At 39.6% G+C, this 16,633-nt stretch overlaps 1 protein-coding gene across 1 annotated transcript; it reads right to left on the bottom strand.

Moving 5' to 3' along the window:
• Positions 1 to 4,171: 4,171 nt before the first annotated feature.
• On the bottom strand, positions 4,172 to 8,271 carry LOC131932501 (protein HEXIM2). The gene has a single exon (XM_059289426.1). The coding sequence runs from the start codon at positions 8,079 to 8,081 to the stop codon at positions 7,134 to 7,136; it is 948 nt and encodes a 315-aa protein (XP_059145409.1). The 5' UTR covers positions 8,082 to 8,271; the 3' UTR covers positions 4,172 to 7,133.
• Between the last annotated feature and the right edge of the window lie 8,362 nt (positions 8,272 to 16,633).

The following is a 16,633-nucleotide window of genomic DNA, read 5'->3' as shown; positions in this document are numbered from 1 at the left end:
TTCCAATGTTTATTTTCTTTGCCTAGCTGTACACAGAACAGTGTGTTGGCGTCCCATTCATTTTCTGTTTTCATGTGCTCTTTTTTTTTTAATGTGTTCATTAATTGACCTAATTTCATATTTCTTCGTTGTATTTACATGACTAATGAACGTTCTGGTCAGATCTTACGGTGTTTAATAAAATACTGGCCTATTATTTGTGTCAGTGCCCCCCTCCTCTCAACCACCCCCATCTATCAAATTCTGTTGCTGATATAGGAAGTTTGAAGTTGAAGAATAGTAATCAACATTACGATTATGAATACTGGATACTTGGACTGTATGTGTATTGAACTTTCGGTCGAATGTAAACCGCAAGCCTTTATCACTCGATGAATTAAACGACTATTTTAAAAATACGAAATGTTATTTAATGTAGGTCTATGTAATTGATAAAGACTATAGCCAAAGGGAGTATCGCAGTGTTTCTTTTAGACTTTTTTCCTCGGGGGGGGGGGGGGGGGGGGAGTGGGCACTTGAAGCGGACCTAGTTTTTCGGGGGAGGGCGCACACTGCTAAAAGTATAGATTCTCTATCTCTATATATATTATATTACGCTCGGAGGGGGGGGTGAATGTGGGGTAGACGTGCAGTGTTTCTTCCAGTCTTTTTTCTCCGGGGGGGGGGGGCGGACACTGGTAAAAAGTATGTTTTTTTTAAAGTATGTTTTTTTTCGTTAAAGAAAGAAACACTGGATTATTGCAGCAGGCCTCCCCCCAACTATCACTAACCATCAAACGAAATAGAATCTCAGTGTCCGTCCCCATCCCCACAACCCCACCCCCGAGTTTCAAGCCCCCCCCCCCCCCCCCCCCGGAGAAAAATGTCTGAAAAAAACACTGCTTATAATTTAATTTAATATCATTATAATTTTACAATCAGGGCTAGTTGAGCAGTCTAAAAGATATACGGTGATAGGCTTAAATGTTAGGACTACTCGTGTGTTCCTTGATACTGAAACTGCACGACGTTTTGTGTTGAGGGTTGCCTTCCAAATGTTTAGCCTTACTAATTACCCCCTTCCCCCCCCCCCCCCCCATCCAGGAGAGATGCACGGAGGACACTCTGGTCGGGTTGGGGGTGAGAAAGTGTAACAAAACGTTTTTGTACAATACTTATAAAAAGTTCTTTAAAAACTGAATTTTACCAATATTTTATACTTTAAAAGACGTATTTTAATATTAAAAATTGTTCTAAATAGCTTAGAGGCCCACGCAATATTTCTAAGGGAATCGCTATTTTGTTTGTTTTTAATTTCTTTTAAATACAATTTTGAGGGGGGGGGGGGGGGGGAGGGGTAGGCAGAGTTAGGGAGCGGGTGTGACTTTATCATGTGACGATGTTGAGGTAGAAATCTTTCTTAATCGTGGCACCGTTTATAGACGATTCCTAACTAAAAGCTTGCTGTAAATAAAGTTTCATCGCTTTGATATATATTTGTTTTGTAAGAGGTTGACGAATAGGTGTGCTGACCGGTAGAACTGGGGCATCTTTCTAAGACGGTTATCTGGAGTCGTACTCGGGTTGTATTCTGTTTATATTCCCCCACACGCATCTAATTAATATTATAATAAAGGAGATGCAGTGGCGGAGGCAGGATTTTTTCTTTGTTTGGGGGCGGAGGATATATATATATATATATATATATATATATATATATATATATATATATATATATATATATATATATATATATATATATATATATATATATATATATATATATATGCCTGTCTTCTTCGCCCTTGGCTGACTGGCCTCGGAGCAACGTTATTCACAACATCCAGGCTTTTCCGTTCTTTGCTTTTTGTTCTGATTTATTCTCATTTGTTGTGAAATTGTGTAGTAAGGGGTCATCCATAAATGATAAAATAATTTTGTGACGATGTGTGATGAGGGGGAGGGGGTTCAGATGTTGCGACGTCACACTTTTGCATTATAAAAAAGCAATGTTAGAAAACGAATTTTAGATATGTCATTTCGCGTTTTAGATAACTGTTTTAATAAATTGTAATAGTTTAGACAAGATTTTAGAAAAATATCGATGTTTTTTTAAAAATTCAACTGCAATTTTGAGGGGGGGGGGGGGGGGGGGTTTGTAGGTTGAGGTGTGACGTCATTTTAGGGGGGGGTCTGGCTTTTTGTGACGACGTGTGACGGAGGGGGGTAAAAATCGTCAAAAAAAAGCGTTACTTCATTTATGGATGACCCCTAAATACATAAAAACCCACACTGCTTAATTACTGATTTAATGATTTCCTACTTAAGTTGGAAAGCATTAACAAAAATAATGTTTGGGCGAATCGTTAAGGCTAGAACTACAAAAAAAATGCTCCGCCCACACCCCCTTTTTTTGTTTACTAAAAGTTGTGGGACAAAGTAAATCCAAATGAATTTTCAGTGGATTGGTTGCTACTCCTCTAACTATTCATACTTTAGTCAATATAATAATATCATGTAACAATATTTAATAACATTTCATTAAACACCTAGATCATCTACACATTAAAAGTTCATGTCATATTGCATTGTCATCAAATCTTCATCTCTCAAATTGGTTCGATAGAAATGGGTGAAATTTTGAATGCGAGATGTCACCTTTAGACTGCTTTAGAAGGACGAAGTTTTTAACCACGGGGAATCGTTAAACAAAAGTTTGTTTAAATACCAAATAAGCTTGATCCCCCCCAAACTACAAACTAGAATCTATAATGAAATAGTTGTTTTTTAACCAACACAAAATGTGTGCTATATTAGACTTCGTCACTTCTATGGACATACAGTTTCTTCCAGGCTCTCGGGGGAGGGGGCACGTCCCCCCCCCCCCCATCCCCCCCTGAAGAAAGTCTACCCCCCCCCCCCGGAACAAAATGCAAATTATATAGAAAATATATAATTTTAACAGTGTCCGCCCCCGGAGAAAAAAGTCTGGAAGAAACACTGTGGACATATAGTTCAGCTTTTCTTTGCAATCTTTTGTAGGACAGTTATAAACATTCAGAATATTTTCATAAATATTTCTAATTAGGTTTTTTCAAAGTAGAATCCATAAAAGAAATTTAAGATAAGAAATTCGTGTGTCGTGTTTAGGTTATATACATTTAATCATTTTGAAAAAAAATGGCATTTTTTAAAACAATATAGACTCTAAATGTTCCTATCCCGGGGTGGACTTTGCTGACAATGCGTGACAAAGTGGGAGGAGTTAATATTGACCAATAACAATGCTGACCCAGTTCATGTTTTATAAATCTAGGAGGGCCTGACTGAAGTGTGACGCCACTTGAGAGTTGTGACTTATTTAGCAGTTATTGTGACCATTGGGGGAAGGTAAACATCAAATCAATCCTCGTTAATGGACGAACCCTAAGTTAGCCCGGACTTTCCAAGAGTTCACCGACTGGTGGATCAAGACACACAACAAAGCCAGCAGTCGAGCTAGGCAGATCCACGACCATGGGTATCTTCAGCACTGTCCTGCATCCACACACCAAGTCACTGCAGGTGCTCAAGTCTTTGAGTTCGGAGTTTCTTTCAGACTTTTTTTCTCCCGGGGGAGGGGGGGGGGGCACTGGTTGGTAAGAGTATATTATTTTCTACATGAAAGAAACGTTCGTTTCAAGACAGTGATGACGGTCAGTTTGGGAACGTTAGGTAAATGTCAATAACTTTTTGATTAGGCCCAACGTAACAAACTACTAGTAAGTGAACAGCTTCCACTTCTACCCGCAGCAACAGAACACAATAAAACAATACATGTACATTACTTTATCGTCTTTATTGGGATCCATTTTTAAAAAATGAAACTGTACAAAGCAACCTTAATTAACTGTCTTTTATTACTTTTAATAACTTGTTTGAATTATTCCGTAGTGGTTAATTCCTCCATAAGCCCAAGTTTATTTAGCAATGACATTTATTTTAAAAATCATGTTAATGTTATTTCAATATTCTGAATTATTCTAGTACCTGTCCTATCATTCGCACTGAATGGTAAGAAACCACGACAGCAGTCAGTGTGAATAGATCTATCACTATAACTATTACACTTGTAGGTTTCCCCACCAACTGACCACAGACCTTTCATAACCAAGCTCTATCTGATCTACAGATAATAAAACTGATACAAAACTGTGGTTATATAACATTGTTTACTTTTAATATAAAAGAAAAATAAACATGTATGAACAAAATGATATAATATGTTTCATACATGGAAAATATCAAAATAACATGTTGAGTTAAACACCCAACAAACTTGAAAAAGGAAAGACCATGGCAAAATGCGTCACAAATATTGTGCTAAAATATTTTGTATAAAAATAACACAATATATGGCTATATACTGGGTACAAGATACAATAAATTGAGACTAAGTTTTTTATTGACTTTAATATTTTGGTTTGCATTCAGATGAGGTGATAGGCCGAACAGATGATAGTGAGTTTTTTTGGCATCAATGTTTGTTACTACACTTTTTCTTTCCCTTTTCAAATAAAAAAAAAAACCTCAACTACAAACATGAACAACTGAGGAGAAAAGATTACCTATCATTAGAAAATGCTTTTTTTTTAATTAAAAAAAAAGTTAAAACCTGTATGAGATATTTTCCCCATCTAATCATTTTATTATTTGCATTCAAAAAGCATTAATCTAATGCCAAGTAATCTTTAGATGATAAACATGCTAATTTTGAAGAAAGCCTTTATTCAATTCATCAGATACAGATTATATAACATTATCACTAACACCTGCATTAACATTTTCAATATTACATGCAAATAATCAATAATTCAAGGGCAATAACCAAAACAATATATATAATGGTAAAATTATATCCCTTGTATAATCTAAGCTATATTACTGAGGAATTAAAGAATTGCAAGTAGGCCCTACAGGTATTTCAAAATATGTGCTCAAGTTCAAAATATCCTACCCAATTATTTTAAGATAGGAATAGTTCAGAAGTTAACCAACAAAAAGTTACCTCCTAAATTTAAAACGAAAATTATAACATTTTCTTTAAACTAGATCAAGTAGTACGTAGACAAAAAAAAACTGAGATTCCTAACAGCTCTCAATTGGTTTAAAAATCCTTCACTGTACTGTAAAGGTATACTTTTGTTATACATTTTTACAATTTCAATATGGTGTACTGTATATGAATAGTAACTTATGACTCAATGATTACTAAGGTAAATAAAAGACTCAAATGCCCTCATTCAAATGTGCTGCCTGACTACATTACATACCTACTAGTTTTGGTGAAGTATATGAAGAATTAAAATTTGCTTTTCATTTAAAAAAAAAAGAAATCTTCACAGCATCTAAATGCAGTTTTTTAAATTGTAAATCATGATAATATACTAATATAGTATAAAAATCTTATAAACAAGACTAGTTCGGTATGTCTTTAGTTTACAATTGCATTCAATTTCAACTTCTTAAAGAAAAAACTGCAATAAATTAAATGACTTGTGAAATTATATTTAATAATGGGCACATCAAAAGAAATGCAAGTAATTTAGACACCAGTCTGAAAACACTGCAATATGAGCAGAGAACATAAGATTATTACAACAACTGCATTATATATGCATGTTAGAATTATTTGCCAATAAAACTACAAACCATAATTTTAGCACTTTTACTGGCAACATTACTAGTCTTGGCAAGTATGGGTTTTAAAAAATTACAGCATAATTGATGGTTAAAAAGGACACAAGTTTTAAAAATACAATAGAGCAAAACTTAAGGTTCAAGTAAAAGCATAACAGAACAGGATGAAAGAGCCTACTCTAGAACCAGTGTGCCACAACCCACGCTAACCTTATGCATGTTTATGGAGGCAGGATAGATATATTTGAGTAACCAAATTTCAAAGTTTTTAAATCACACAAGACCAGGAAAGGAGTTCAGTTGCCTAATTTTCACAGAACCAGGGTTATCTTAACACCATGACCGACAATGATGTAAAAGTTTGTCCACATACAGAACGGAATGCATTTTTTATTACTAATTACACTTAAGATAAAACAAATGAAAAAAATGTATACACCTATAAATTTAATTTGGTTTAAAAATGCATAATATCTAAAACAGAAGTAGCAAATTTAAAATTAAAAACAAATTTTCTGATACACTAGATCTATACATAATCTTGAAAACAGTATTGACAAAAAAATTGATGAAAGTTAGCAGGAAATGCTTCAAGTAAACAAAGGAAACTAAAAAATTTAAAGATGTTTAACATAATCTGACACACATTTGGAAATCTTGAAAAACAAATGCAGGTAATAGTTTCTTGCATGGCACATGATAGCATGATTACATATAATGGATGATGCAGGAGTAGCTATGTAAAACATTTGCACAAGTCTGACTTTTGAAAACAATAGAACTTTCTTTTAAACTACCGTACATTAGATAATTCATGCTTCATTCATAACTTTTAAAGAAAAAACATTTAACTAGTGGGCATACAATAGTTAACAATGCCACTAATCAACTTTTTAACAGAAACTATGCAGTAAACAACTTAAGCAAAATAAAGAGATGACAAAACCATTAAAGAACTCACATTGAAAAAATGCAGACCATATGGAAGAAAGACTAAGCAGAATGAATAGGCCTACATCTCTCCACAAATGTTTAAACGGTCAACCTAAATTTTATATACCCATATGTCATCTAATGCTGAGTGTAAATTTTGATGTCTGGCAAAATTGTGTAGTGTAGCAAATTACTGAAACTAAAATAAGTTAAAAATCTAAGGTAAAGAATCAATACCAAATTACAAGAAATAATCATTGTTGTTTTTAAACATTAATTAACATGTGACAAAGTGAATAAGCCTAATGAAATTTTTTTTTAAAAAGCAGCAACTCTATTGTATTATGGTCACAGAAGAAAGTGATGGCCTAGTAAAATAAAATCATACTGCTTAAATAAATATTAAACAATGTTCACTGTAGGCCTAATAACCTGACCATCAATAAGTTATCTTAATATAGTAGTTAGATCTATTTGTAAAGTATTACATAGTTTTAAAGCATCAAGTTTTCTATCAATACAATACCTAATAATACTGATCACTAACTAACAACACTGGCTTTGGCTTCACATAACAGTTCAGGGTTGTTTGAAGTGGGACAGACTTGAGCTTCAACTGAAATGAGGCTTGAGTTAACTACATTGAGGTCAACATATTCTTCATTACTGCTTGATAATGAATTTGTATCAGAGCAGCAAACTGAATCACAAACACAGTCCTTGTCCCCATCATACATCTTTGTCCCAAAGTCATCATCCTGCTTCATCTGTTCAGCCTCCGCAACTTTTTTCTGAAGGGCTGCAACTTTTTCTTCAAGACTCATGTAATGCTTGACAAGTTCTTCTTTGGGGAGACTTTGCAAACTTTCAGCATGAACAGTTGTGTAGATGTCAGTAAATTCTTTGTCTTTTTTGGTAAAGTGTATACACCCATGGTTACCATCAGCTGGTGTTGATGGCACAGAGTGTATTGTAAGGCTTTGTGGAGATAGTTGATTAAGCCTTGAACTGCTAGGAGTTTTACTTAATCCAGCAGGGGAGCTAACACTGTGCTCATCCATCAAATACTGGGTAGAATTAAATGGAGCCACTGGAAAAGTCATATACTGCTGATCAGCACCATCGCGTCGGACAACAGCAGCAGCGTTTTCTTTTTCCTGGAGTTCTTGAGATTTTCTTTTAAGCTTTATCTCTTCTCGAGGGGGATAAGGCTTGTACTGTACACTTTTGTGCTTGTGCCGACTACCCCCTTTATGTCGTCTACTGCCATGACTACCGTGACGCCGTTTTCTTCGGGGGCGAATTGCATGGGCACTTACGTGAGTGCCACCCGATCCGGAATCACCTCGGCTGTTGTTGTCAAAATCGTCTCCCTCGTAAGATCTATCACTGCCGCTGGATGAATCTTCATAATCCCCAGAATCGACGTCGGCTTTAACCATTTCTTCTTGCTGAGCTATAATGCCAATGTTTATCAAAGATTCAGCCATTGAATATTCCACTACCAACACACTGGTTAGTTCCACCGTCGAAGTGTTTACTATGACTGACAGAAGCTAAACTGTAATAACGATGACACAGAAAAACAACAAAATAGCAGTCGACTGGCTCTGTTTGCATCATACAACAGTATATATACGCCAGCCCGAGATCGTAGGACTGATGTTTGCAAATTGAGAACACGGAAATAAATACCATTCTGAATCGGATATTCGTACGCAAAGAAAAAAGGCCGTAATAAAATATACCCGTATCTGTTAAATGTAAATTACTATTGAAACTTTTAAAAGTCAAGAGATTTCAAAAACTTTTATATAACCAAATGCATAGTATTTATTCAATATAAACAATTTAGACTAATATATTTAGCGAACATTGTTAGACAGCGTAGCGATATTTTGGATAGTTAAAAATAATAAAAATATAAGGGAAACTACTCTGAAAATACATTCGTGAACCGTCTTTACATTTTTGGTCTTATGAATTTGTTATTTATAGTAATTTCATTCCTCACTCGTCAGTTAAAATTCCTCAAATACACATATTTAATCCCATATACACTATTTATTATTTTTGCCAATATGTTAAAAATCATTTAAATCAGAAATTTTATACTCAATATAACACACAGCAATACAATAATGGCCCCACTTAATTCTAGCGACAGCCTTTGTTAAAAATTAAAACTATAAATACCTAGGAAATGATGACCTAAAGGCACTAGATCTAGGCCTAAAGGTATTTTATTACATAATTTCTTTAATTATTTTGAATTTTGGAAGCAATTCATTATCAATTTTAACTTGAGAATCGTCTGTGTATTAAAAGTGACATAATATTTGATTAATATAATAATTTAGGCCTAATCAACGTCATTTTTATTTTGCTGTTAGACTAACCTGCTTTCGGAATACTATCGGTTTTTTTTTTTTTTTTTTTTTTTTTTAGATCTAGATCTATATTTGGGGGGGGGGGGGGGGGGGAAGTGATCTACATCTACATTTAATCCTTGAACTAAACGTCGTAAAAACGTTGTGGCGTTACGTGTACGGTCTATTTGTTATGACGTCAGTAGAGCATTGAGAGAATGGATTTTTTAACGGCACCGGTAGTTAAGGCTTATACGTTTTTGGAATAACATTAATTATAAATAAAGACACAAACAATTGTGTTTTTAGTTACTTCTCTTTCTTGTTTGTTTAAATAGTCTCGGTCAATGGATGTGTTAAATATGGCATCTGAAAGATGGGTTCATCGATTAGACGTCTTTACCCAATTAAATTGAGTGGATTGATTAATATCTCATTGTTAACATTGTGACTGGATCGTTAGATGCAGGTTTAATCATTCAGTGTTCACGTGAAAAGTACCATTGTATAAATAAAGCATTAATGTGTAGCCACATTTTTAAAGAGTGGATTCTTTACCTGCTGGTACTTTATAGTGGGCCCCTTCGAAAGAAGAAAAAGATGAACCAAAGAATATTCTATTGTTAAGGATTATGGTCTACTCAATAAATTGGATTCTATCATTAGGCGTGACGTCATGAAGGTGACCAGACAGCTTAATGGGGTAACACTAAAATAAAAAGTAACATCACCTTGCGATGATGATCACGATATAATTTTTAATGGACTCCCACAACAAAAGCTCAAAGACCCGTGTAGTGTTTCTTCCAGACTTTTTTCTCCGGGGGTGCACTTGATTCTTGAAATTTTCGGGGGGGGGGGGGGGGGGGGACACTGTTTAAAGTATATATTTTCTATATAATTTATAAATTCCATTTTGTTCGAAGAGATGCCTGGAAGAAACTCTGGACCCGTATGACTGAGATGGCTATTTAAATATTTTACAGCTGTTTTAGTAAAAGTAAATGCCCTGTCAGATGTGCTGATGCACTTTTTGACAAAACCTGTCAGTAGATTCTAAATCACCACGACCGAGTGAGGTAAGAGGTCACCCCACATACATACCTATTTGTGATTACATAACCTACAGCTTGGCTCATTATGGTCTACTGGTATATAAATATATATATATATATATATATATATATATATATATATATATATATATATATATATATATATATATATATATATATAAGAGGTTTTATTTTGTTTTAAACTGAACTAGGCTTGCTGTTTTTTTGACGGCTCCCAGGGATGGGTAGTGGGAATCTACTTTACGATCACACCAGCAGATATTTTTTCTACTGTTTTGGACAGTTGTTTTTTTTTCACTGAAAAATTTAATGAACTCCTTTCGGAAGAGCACACGTCGTCACTGAAAGAGAATGTCTAACCACAAATGAACACACACATACATACTTGTACACTGTACGTATGTATGTATTTATTTGTATGTCTATGATATCTATATAAAAGACAGAAACATAAAAATAGAAATATGTTTCTAGGGAGAAGAGTGATGCGTGTGTGTGTTGGGGAGGGGGATTAGAATATGGATTCGAACCGTTACCCTCAGCGGTGAGCATCTTAGTTAGCGACGCCTTCTTGATGTATGGTAGGGGTGGGTGTACTTGTTGACATGTGTGTGATGTGTGAGGTGTATGGTAAGGGTAGGTGTACTTGTTGACATGTGTATAATGTGTGAGGTGTGTGTATCTGACACGTTTCTGCCTGAGATGGTGAGGTGTGTGTTTTTCACCTCTGTGTGGTTTTGTATGTTTCTTGACACCTAGGCGAGAGAGGTAAAGGTGTATTTGTCTGATGTATTTTTGTGTGTGGATTGGTGGGAAGTAATTAAGACCCAGATGACAGTGTGAGTATAGGAACATTTAGGCCTATATGACCCTAGCACAGTGTGAGTTATCAACCATGGGAGGTGGATACGGGGTGGGTAGACAAGAGGGTGGGTAGACAAGAGGGGAAGTGGATACGGGGTGGGTAGACAAATGGGGGGTAAGGGGTGGGTAGACAAGAGGGTGGGTAGACAAGAGGGGAAGTGGATACGGGGTGGGTAGACAAATGGGGGGTAAGGGGTGGGTAGACAAGAGGGTGGGTAGACAAGAGGGGAAGTGGATACGGGGTGGGTAGACAAATGGGGGGTAAGGGGTGGGTAGACAAGAGGGTGGGTAGACAAGAGGGGAAGTGGATACGGGGTGGGTAGACAAATGGGGGGTAAGGGGTGGGTAGACAAGAGGGGGGGGGGTAGACAAGAGGGGAGGTGGGTAGGGGTGGGTAGACAAGAGGGGAGGTGGGTAGACAAGAGGTGGGTAGACAAGAGGGGAGGTGGGTAAGGGGTGGGTAGACAAGAGGGGAGGTGGGTAGACAAGAGGGGAGGTGGGTAAGGGGTGGGTAGACAAGAGGGGAGGTGGGTAGACAAGAGGGGAGGTGGGTAAGGGGTGGGTAGACAAGAGGGGAGGTGGGTAAGGGGTGGGTAGACAAGAGGGGAGGTGGGTAAGGGGTGGGTAGACAAGAGGGGAGGTGGGTAAGGGGTGGGTAGACAAGAGGGGAGGTGGGTAGACAAGAGGGGAGGTGGGTAGACAAGAGAGTAGGTGGGTAAGGGGTGGGTAGACAAGAGGGGAGGTGGGTAGACAAGAGGGGAGGTGGGTAAGGGGTGGGTAGACAAGAGGGGAGGTGGGTAAGGGGTGGGTAGACAAGAGGGGAGGTGGGTAGACAAGAGGGGAGGTGGGTAGACAAGAGAGTAGGTGGGTAAGGGGTGGGTAGACAAGAGGGGAGGTGGGTAGACAAGAGGGGAGGTGGGTAAGGGGTGGGTAGACAAGAGGGGAGGTGGGTAGACAAGAGGGGAGGTGGGTAGACAAGAGGGGAGGTGGGTAGACAAGAGGGGAGGTGGGTAGACAAGAGGGGAGGTGGGTAAGGGGTAGGTAGACAAGAGGGGAGGTGGGTAAGGGGTGGGTAGACAAGAGGGGAGGTGGGTAGACAAGAGGGGAGGTGGGTAGACAAGAGGGGAGGTGGGTAAGGGGTGGGTAGACAAGAGGGGAGGTGGGTAGACAAGAGGGGAGGTGGGTAGACAAGAGGGGAGGTGGGTAGACAAGAGGGGGGGGGGGTAAGGGGTGGGTAGACAAGAGGGGAGGTGGGTAAGGGGTAGGTAGATAAGAGGGGAGGTGGGTAAGGGGTGGGTAGACAAGAGGGGAGGTGGGTAGACAAGAGGGGAGGTGGGTAAGGGGTGGGTAGACAAGAGGGGAGGTGGGTAAGGGGTGGGTAGACAAGAGGGGAGGTGGGTAGGGGTGGGTAGACAAGAGGGGAGGTGGGTAGACAAGAGGGGAGGTGGGTAGACAAGAGGGGAGGTGGGTAGACAAGAGGGGAGGTGGGTAGACAAGAGGGGAGGTGGGTAGACAAGAGGGGAGGTGGGTAGACAAGAGGGGAGGTGGGTAGACAAGAGGGGAGGTGGGTAAGGGGTGGGTAGACAAGAGGGGAGGTGGGTAGACAAGAGGGGAGGTGGGTAGGGGTGGGTAGACAAGAGGGGAGGTGGGTAGGGGTGGGTAGACAAGAGGGGAGGTGGGTAGACAAGAGGGGAGGTGGGTAAGGGGTGGGTAGACAAGAGGGGAGGTGGGTAGACAAGAGGGGAGGTGGGTAAGGGGTGGGTAGACAAGAGGGGAGGTGGGTAGACAAGAGGGGAGGTGGGTAGGGGTGGGTAGACAAGAGGGGAGGTGGGTAGACAAGAGGGGAGGTGGGTAGACAAGAGGGGAGGTGGGTAAGGGGTGGGTAGACAAGAGGGGAGGTGGGTAGACAAGAGGGGAGGTGGGTAAGGGGTGGGTAGACAAGAGGGGAGGTGGGTAGACAAGAGGGGAGGTGGGTAGACAAGAGGGGAGGTGGGTAGACAAGAGGGGAGGTGGGTAAGGGGTAGGTAGACAAGAGGGGAGGTGGGTAAGGGGTGGGTAGACAAGAGGGGAGGTGGGTAAGGGGTAGGTAGACAAGAGGGGAGGTGGGTAAGGGGTGGGTAGACAAGAGGGGAGGTGGGTAAGGGGTAGGTAGACAAGAGGGGAGGTGGGTAAGGGGTGGGTAGACAAGAGGGGAGGTGGGTAGACAAGAGGGGAGGTGGGTAGGGGTGGGTAGACAAGAGGGGAGGTGGGTAGACAAGAGGGGAGGTGGGTAAGGGGTGGGTAGACAAGAGGGAGGTGGGTAGACAAGAGGGGAGGTGGGTAGACAAGAGGGGAGGTGGGTAGACAAGAGGGGAGGTGGGTAAGGGGTAGGTAGACAAGAGGGGAGGTGGGTAAGGGGTGGGTAGACAAGAGGGGAGGTGGGTAGACAAGAGGGGAGGTGGGTAAGGGGTGGGTAGACAAGAGGGGAGGTGGGTAGACAAGAGGGGAGGTGGGTAGACAAGAGGGGAGGTGGGTAGACAAGAGGGGAGGTGGGTAAGGGGTAGGTAGACAAGAGGGGAGGTGGGTAAGGGGTGGGTAGACAAGAGGGGAGGTGGGTAGACAAGAGGGGAGGTGGGTAAGGGGTGGGTAGACAAGAGGGGAGGTGGGTAGACAAGAGGGGAGGTGGGTAGACAAGAGGGGAGGTGGGTAGACAAGAGGGGAGGTGGGTAGACAAGAGGGGAGGTGGGTAGATAAGAGGGGAGGTGGGTAGACAAGAGGGGAGGTGGGTAGACAAGAGGGGAGGTGGGTAGACAAGAGGCTCTGCGTTTTATCTGTCAGCGATGTTTTCGTGCCAGGATTTTTTAAATTTCTATTGGAGAGTTTGTGTCATGACTTGATTGTTATATCATAGCAACCGACCTTCAATCAGCTGTGTATATTATTTGACTGATGTATCATAGCAACCGACCTTCAACTTCAATCAGCTGTGTATATTACTTGACGGATATATCATGGCAAACGACCTTCAATTAGCTGTGTACATGACCTGGCTGTTATATCAGTGATACGTGAACAATTTATTTAAAAGGTCATAGCAAATCGAAAGTAGCGAGTAATTGTGAATTGTGTGGGGAGCCAGAAGTTTGAGGAGTGGCGAGTAAAGATGAAATATATGGGGTACCAACCGAATATGAAGGTGTTTGTTTTAAATATGTCACAAAGCGCCAGTATTCAAGTATGGGCCACAAACACAAACCTCGTTCACAAATCAGCCTATGTGAAAGATAAAATCAATGCGCACATACGTGTTAGGGACCGCAGTTAAAACCTAGTTCAAATGTTCTATAACATGTCGCTAATTTAGGCTTGCTGTTAGAATGCAGACTTGTAAAGTTAGCCTAAACTATCCTAGCATACAAGATAGAGAAAATCTAATTAGGTAAAACACAAATAATTAAGGTTTTTGATTCACAGAGAAGCACGTATACATAATTTACGGTTAACTTTGTAATAGATTGAAATAATTGTGAGGTCAAGGGAACTCACTCTTCTGTATTAGTTATATTTATAATATTGTTATCTTGAGTGATGTCCCTTGTGTACTTGCTTCCGTCCTCTCTGTGTGTTACCATCGTGAGGTAGTTAGACCCAATAAATGTGTTATATACAACCACAGGCTTCTGTCGTCAATCTATTATAACTGGCGACGAAGGATAAACATCTACTAGAAAGAGCACCTACTTACGCAAAAAAGAGGTTTGCTAGAGCTTATTAGCTAATTATTTCTAGAATTATGGCGCTGTATGGCCAAATAAAAGAATTTGATGCGAATGATGAAATCATTCAAGATTACCTAGAGAGGTTAAGCTTTTACCTAGAAGCTAACAACGTGACGATAGAAGCCAAAAAGAGAGCTGTTTTGTTAACAGTCATAGGGCCTCAACAATTTAGGCTACTAAAAGACTTATGCGCACCAGCTAGTCCAGATACCAAGAGCTTTAACGAGCTGAGCAAATTGCTAACAGACCACCATGCGCCTACCCCATCAAAGTTTCTATGTCGAGCTAGATTTGACAGTAGGACTCGTCAACCAAACGAGTCAATATCAGAATATGTTGCTGCCTTACGTCATTTAAGTGAATTTTGTGAATTCGGAGACACGCTGTCTGACAGACTATGTGAAAAGTTTGTGACAGGTGTAAACAGCCCTGATATTCAAAGAAAGTTGCTGCTCGAGTCAGATCTAAAATTGGAAAAAGCAATACAACTTGCAAATTCATACCAGCAGTCATCAGATGCGGCGAAATCTCTTACGCCTTCAGGGATCCATGCAGTAAACAGCAGGTTAGTCAATAAACATCAACCCCAACAGAGCATTCCAACTTATGCTAAACACCCTGCTCGTTCAAATCCTAGATCTAAATCTAGTAATAATTATCAAATATGTCATCGATGCAGGGGTCCCCATGCATCTCATCGGTGCAAGTTCAAGTTAGCAACTTGTTATAAGTGCGGTAAGCAAGGTCACATTGCCAAGGCCTGCTTCGCAAAGTCTTCGTCTGTTGCTAAATCTAGCCAGTCAAGACAGTACCGCAACCAAAGGCAGCACTATGTTAACTCTCACCAAGACTACCTAACCCAACCAATGAACCACTCTACCTGTGAAAATGCCCAAACTGATTCGCAGCCGGATTTCAACCTATTCTCTGTGAAATCAATAAGTCATGCTCCCATCAATGTACCAGTTTATATCAACGGTAAGAGCATCAGCTTCCAACTTGACACTGGAGCATCTCTAACAGTCATAACAAAGAAAGATTTTGACGCTGTCACAGGAGGATCAGTGTCTCTACAGCCGTGTCACAAGTGTCTGACAACATACACTGGTGACAATGTTCCGGTAATAGGAGAGTGTATGGTTCATGTAAGTTATAATGGTCAAAGTGTTAAACTTCCTCTTCTTGTGGTTGAAGGAAATGGACCGCCATTACTAGGTAGGAACTGGTTAAGTGATCTTAAGTTAAATTGGGAGAGTATTTGTTCATTGAAGAATGTAAAAGAATCTAGTCTTACTTCACTAGATAAAGTAATATCTGAAAATAAATGTGTTTTTGGTAACTCTGGATTACTAAATGATAGAACAGTGAAGTTAAGCATTAAAGATACAAATCCAAGATACTGCAAAGCTAGAGTTCCACCTTATGCAATGAGGAATAAAATTGAAAATGAGCTAAGTAGATTGGAATCTAATGGCATTATAAAGAAGGTAGACTATTCCGATTGGGCGACGCCCATTGTGCCAGTGTTAAAGAGGGATGGTTCTATAAGAATTTGTGGAGACTACAAAACTACACTGAATAAGCAAATAGAGCTAAATAGGTACCCTATACCTAACATTGAGGAAATTTCTTTGAATTTGGCAGGAGGAGACAAATTCACTGAATTAGACTTTAGTCATGCTTACACTCAACTAGAACTGCATCCAGATTCAAAAGTCTATACGACAATAAACACACATAAAGGACTCTACCAATATGAAAGACTATGTTTGGCATATCATCCAGCCCTGGAATTTTCCAGGCTGTCATGGACAGTATTTTTAAGGACATTCCAAATGTTTGTGTGTACTTTGACAATGTGTACATAACTGGTAAGAATGACACTGAACATCTTAAAACACTTGATAAAGTATTAAAAATTGTTGGTGAAAAAGGTTTAAAGATAAACAAAGATAAATGTCAATTCATGTTGACA

The sequence above is a fragment of the Physella acuta genome, unplaced genomic scaffold, assembly GCF_028476545.2.
Source record: "Physella acuta isolate Inbredline_101_S28 unplaced genomic scaffold, ASM2847654v3 ptg002188l, whole genome shotgun sequence".
Lineage (NCBI taxonomy): Eukaryota > Metazoa > Mollusca > Gastropoda > Physidae > Physella > Physella acuta.
Note: the sequence above shows the minus strand (reverse complement) of the source record. Positions and strands in the feature narration are given on the sequence as shown.

What these genes read in the sequence shown, in the direction of transcription:
- LOC131932501 (XM_059289426.1), bottom strand. Translation starts at nt 8,081, where the DNA reads ATGGCTGAATCTTTGATAAACATTGGCATTATAGCTCAGCAAGAAGAA.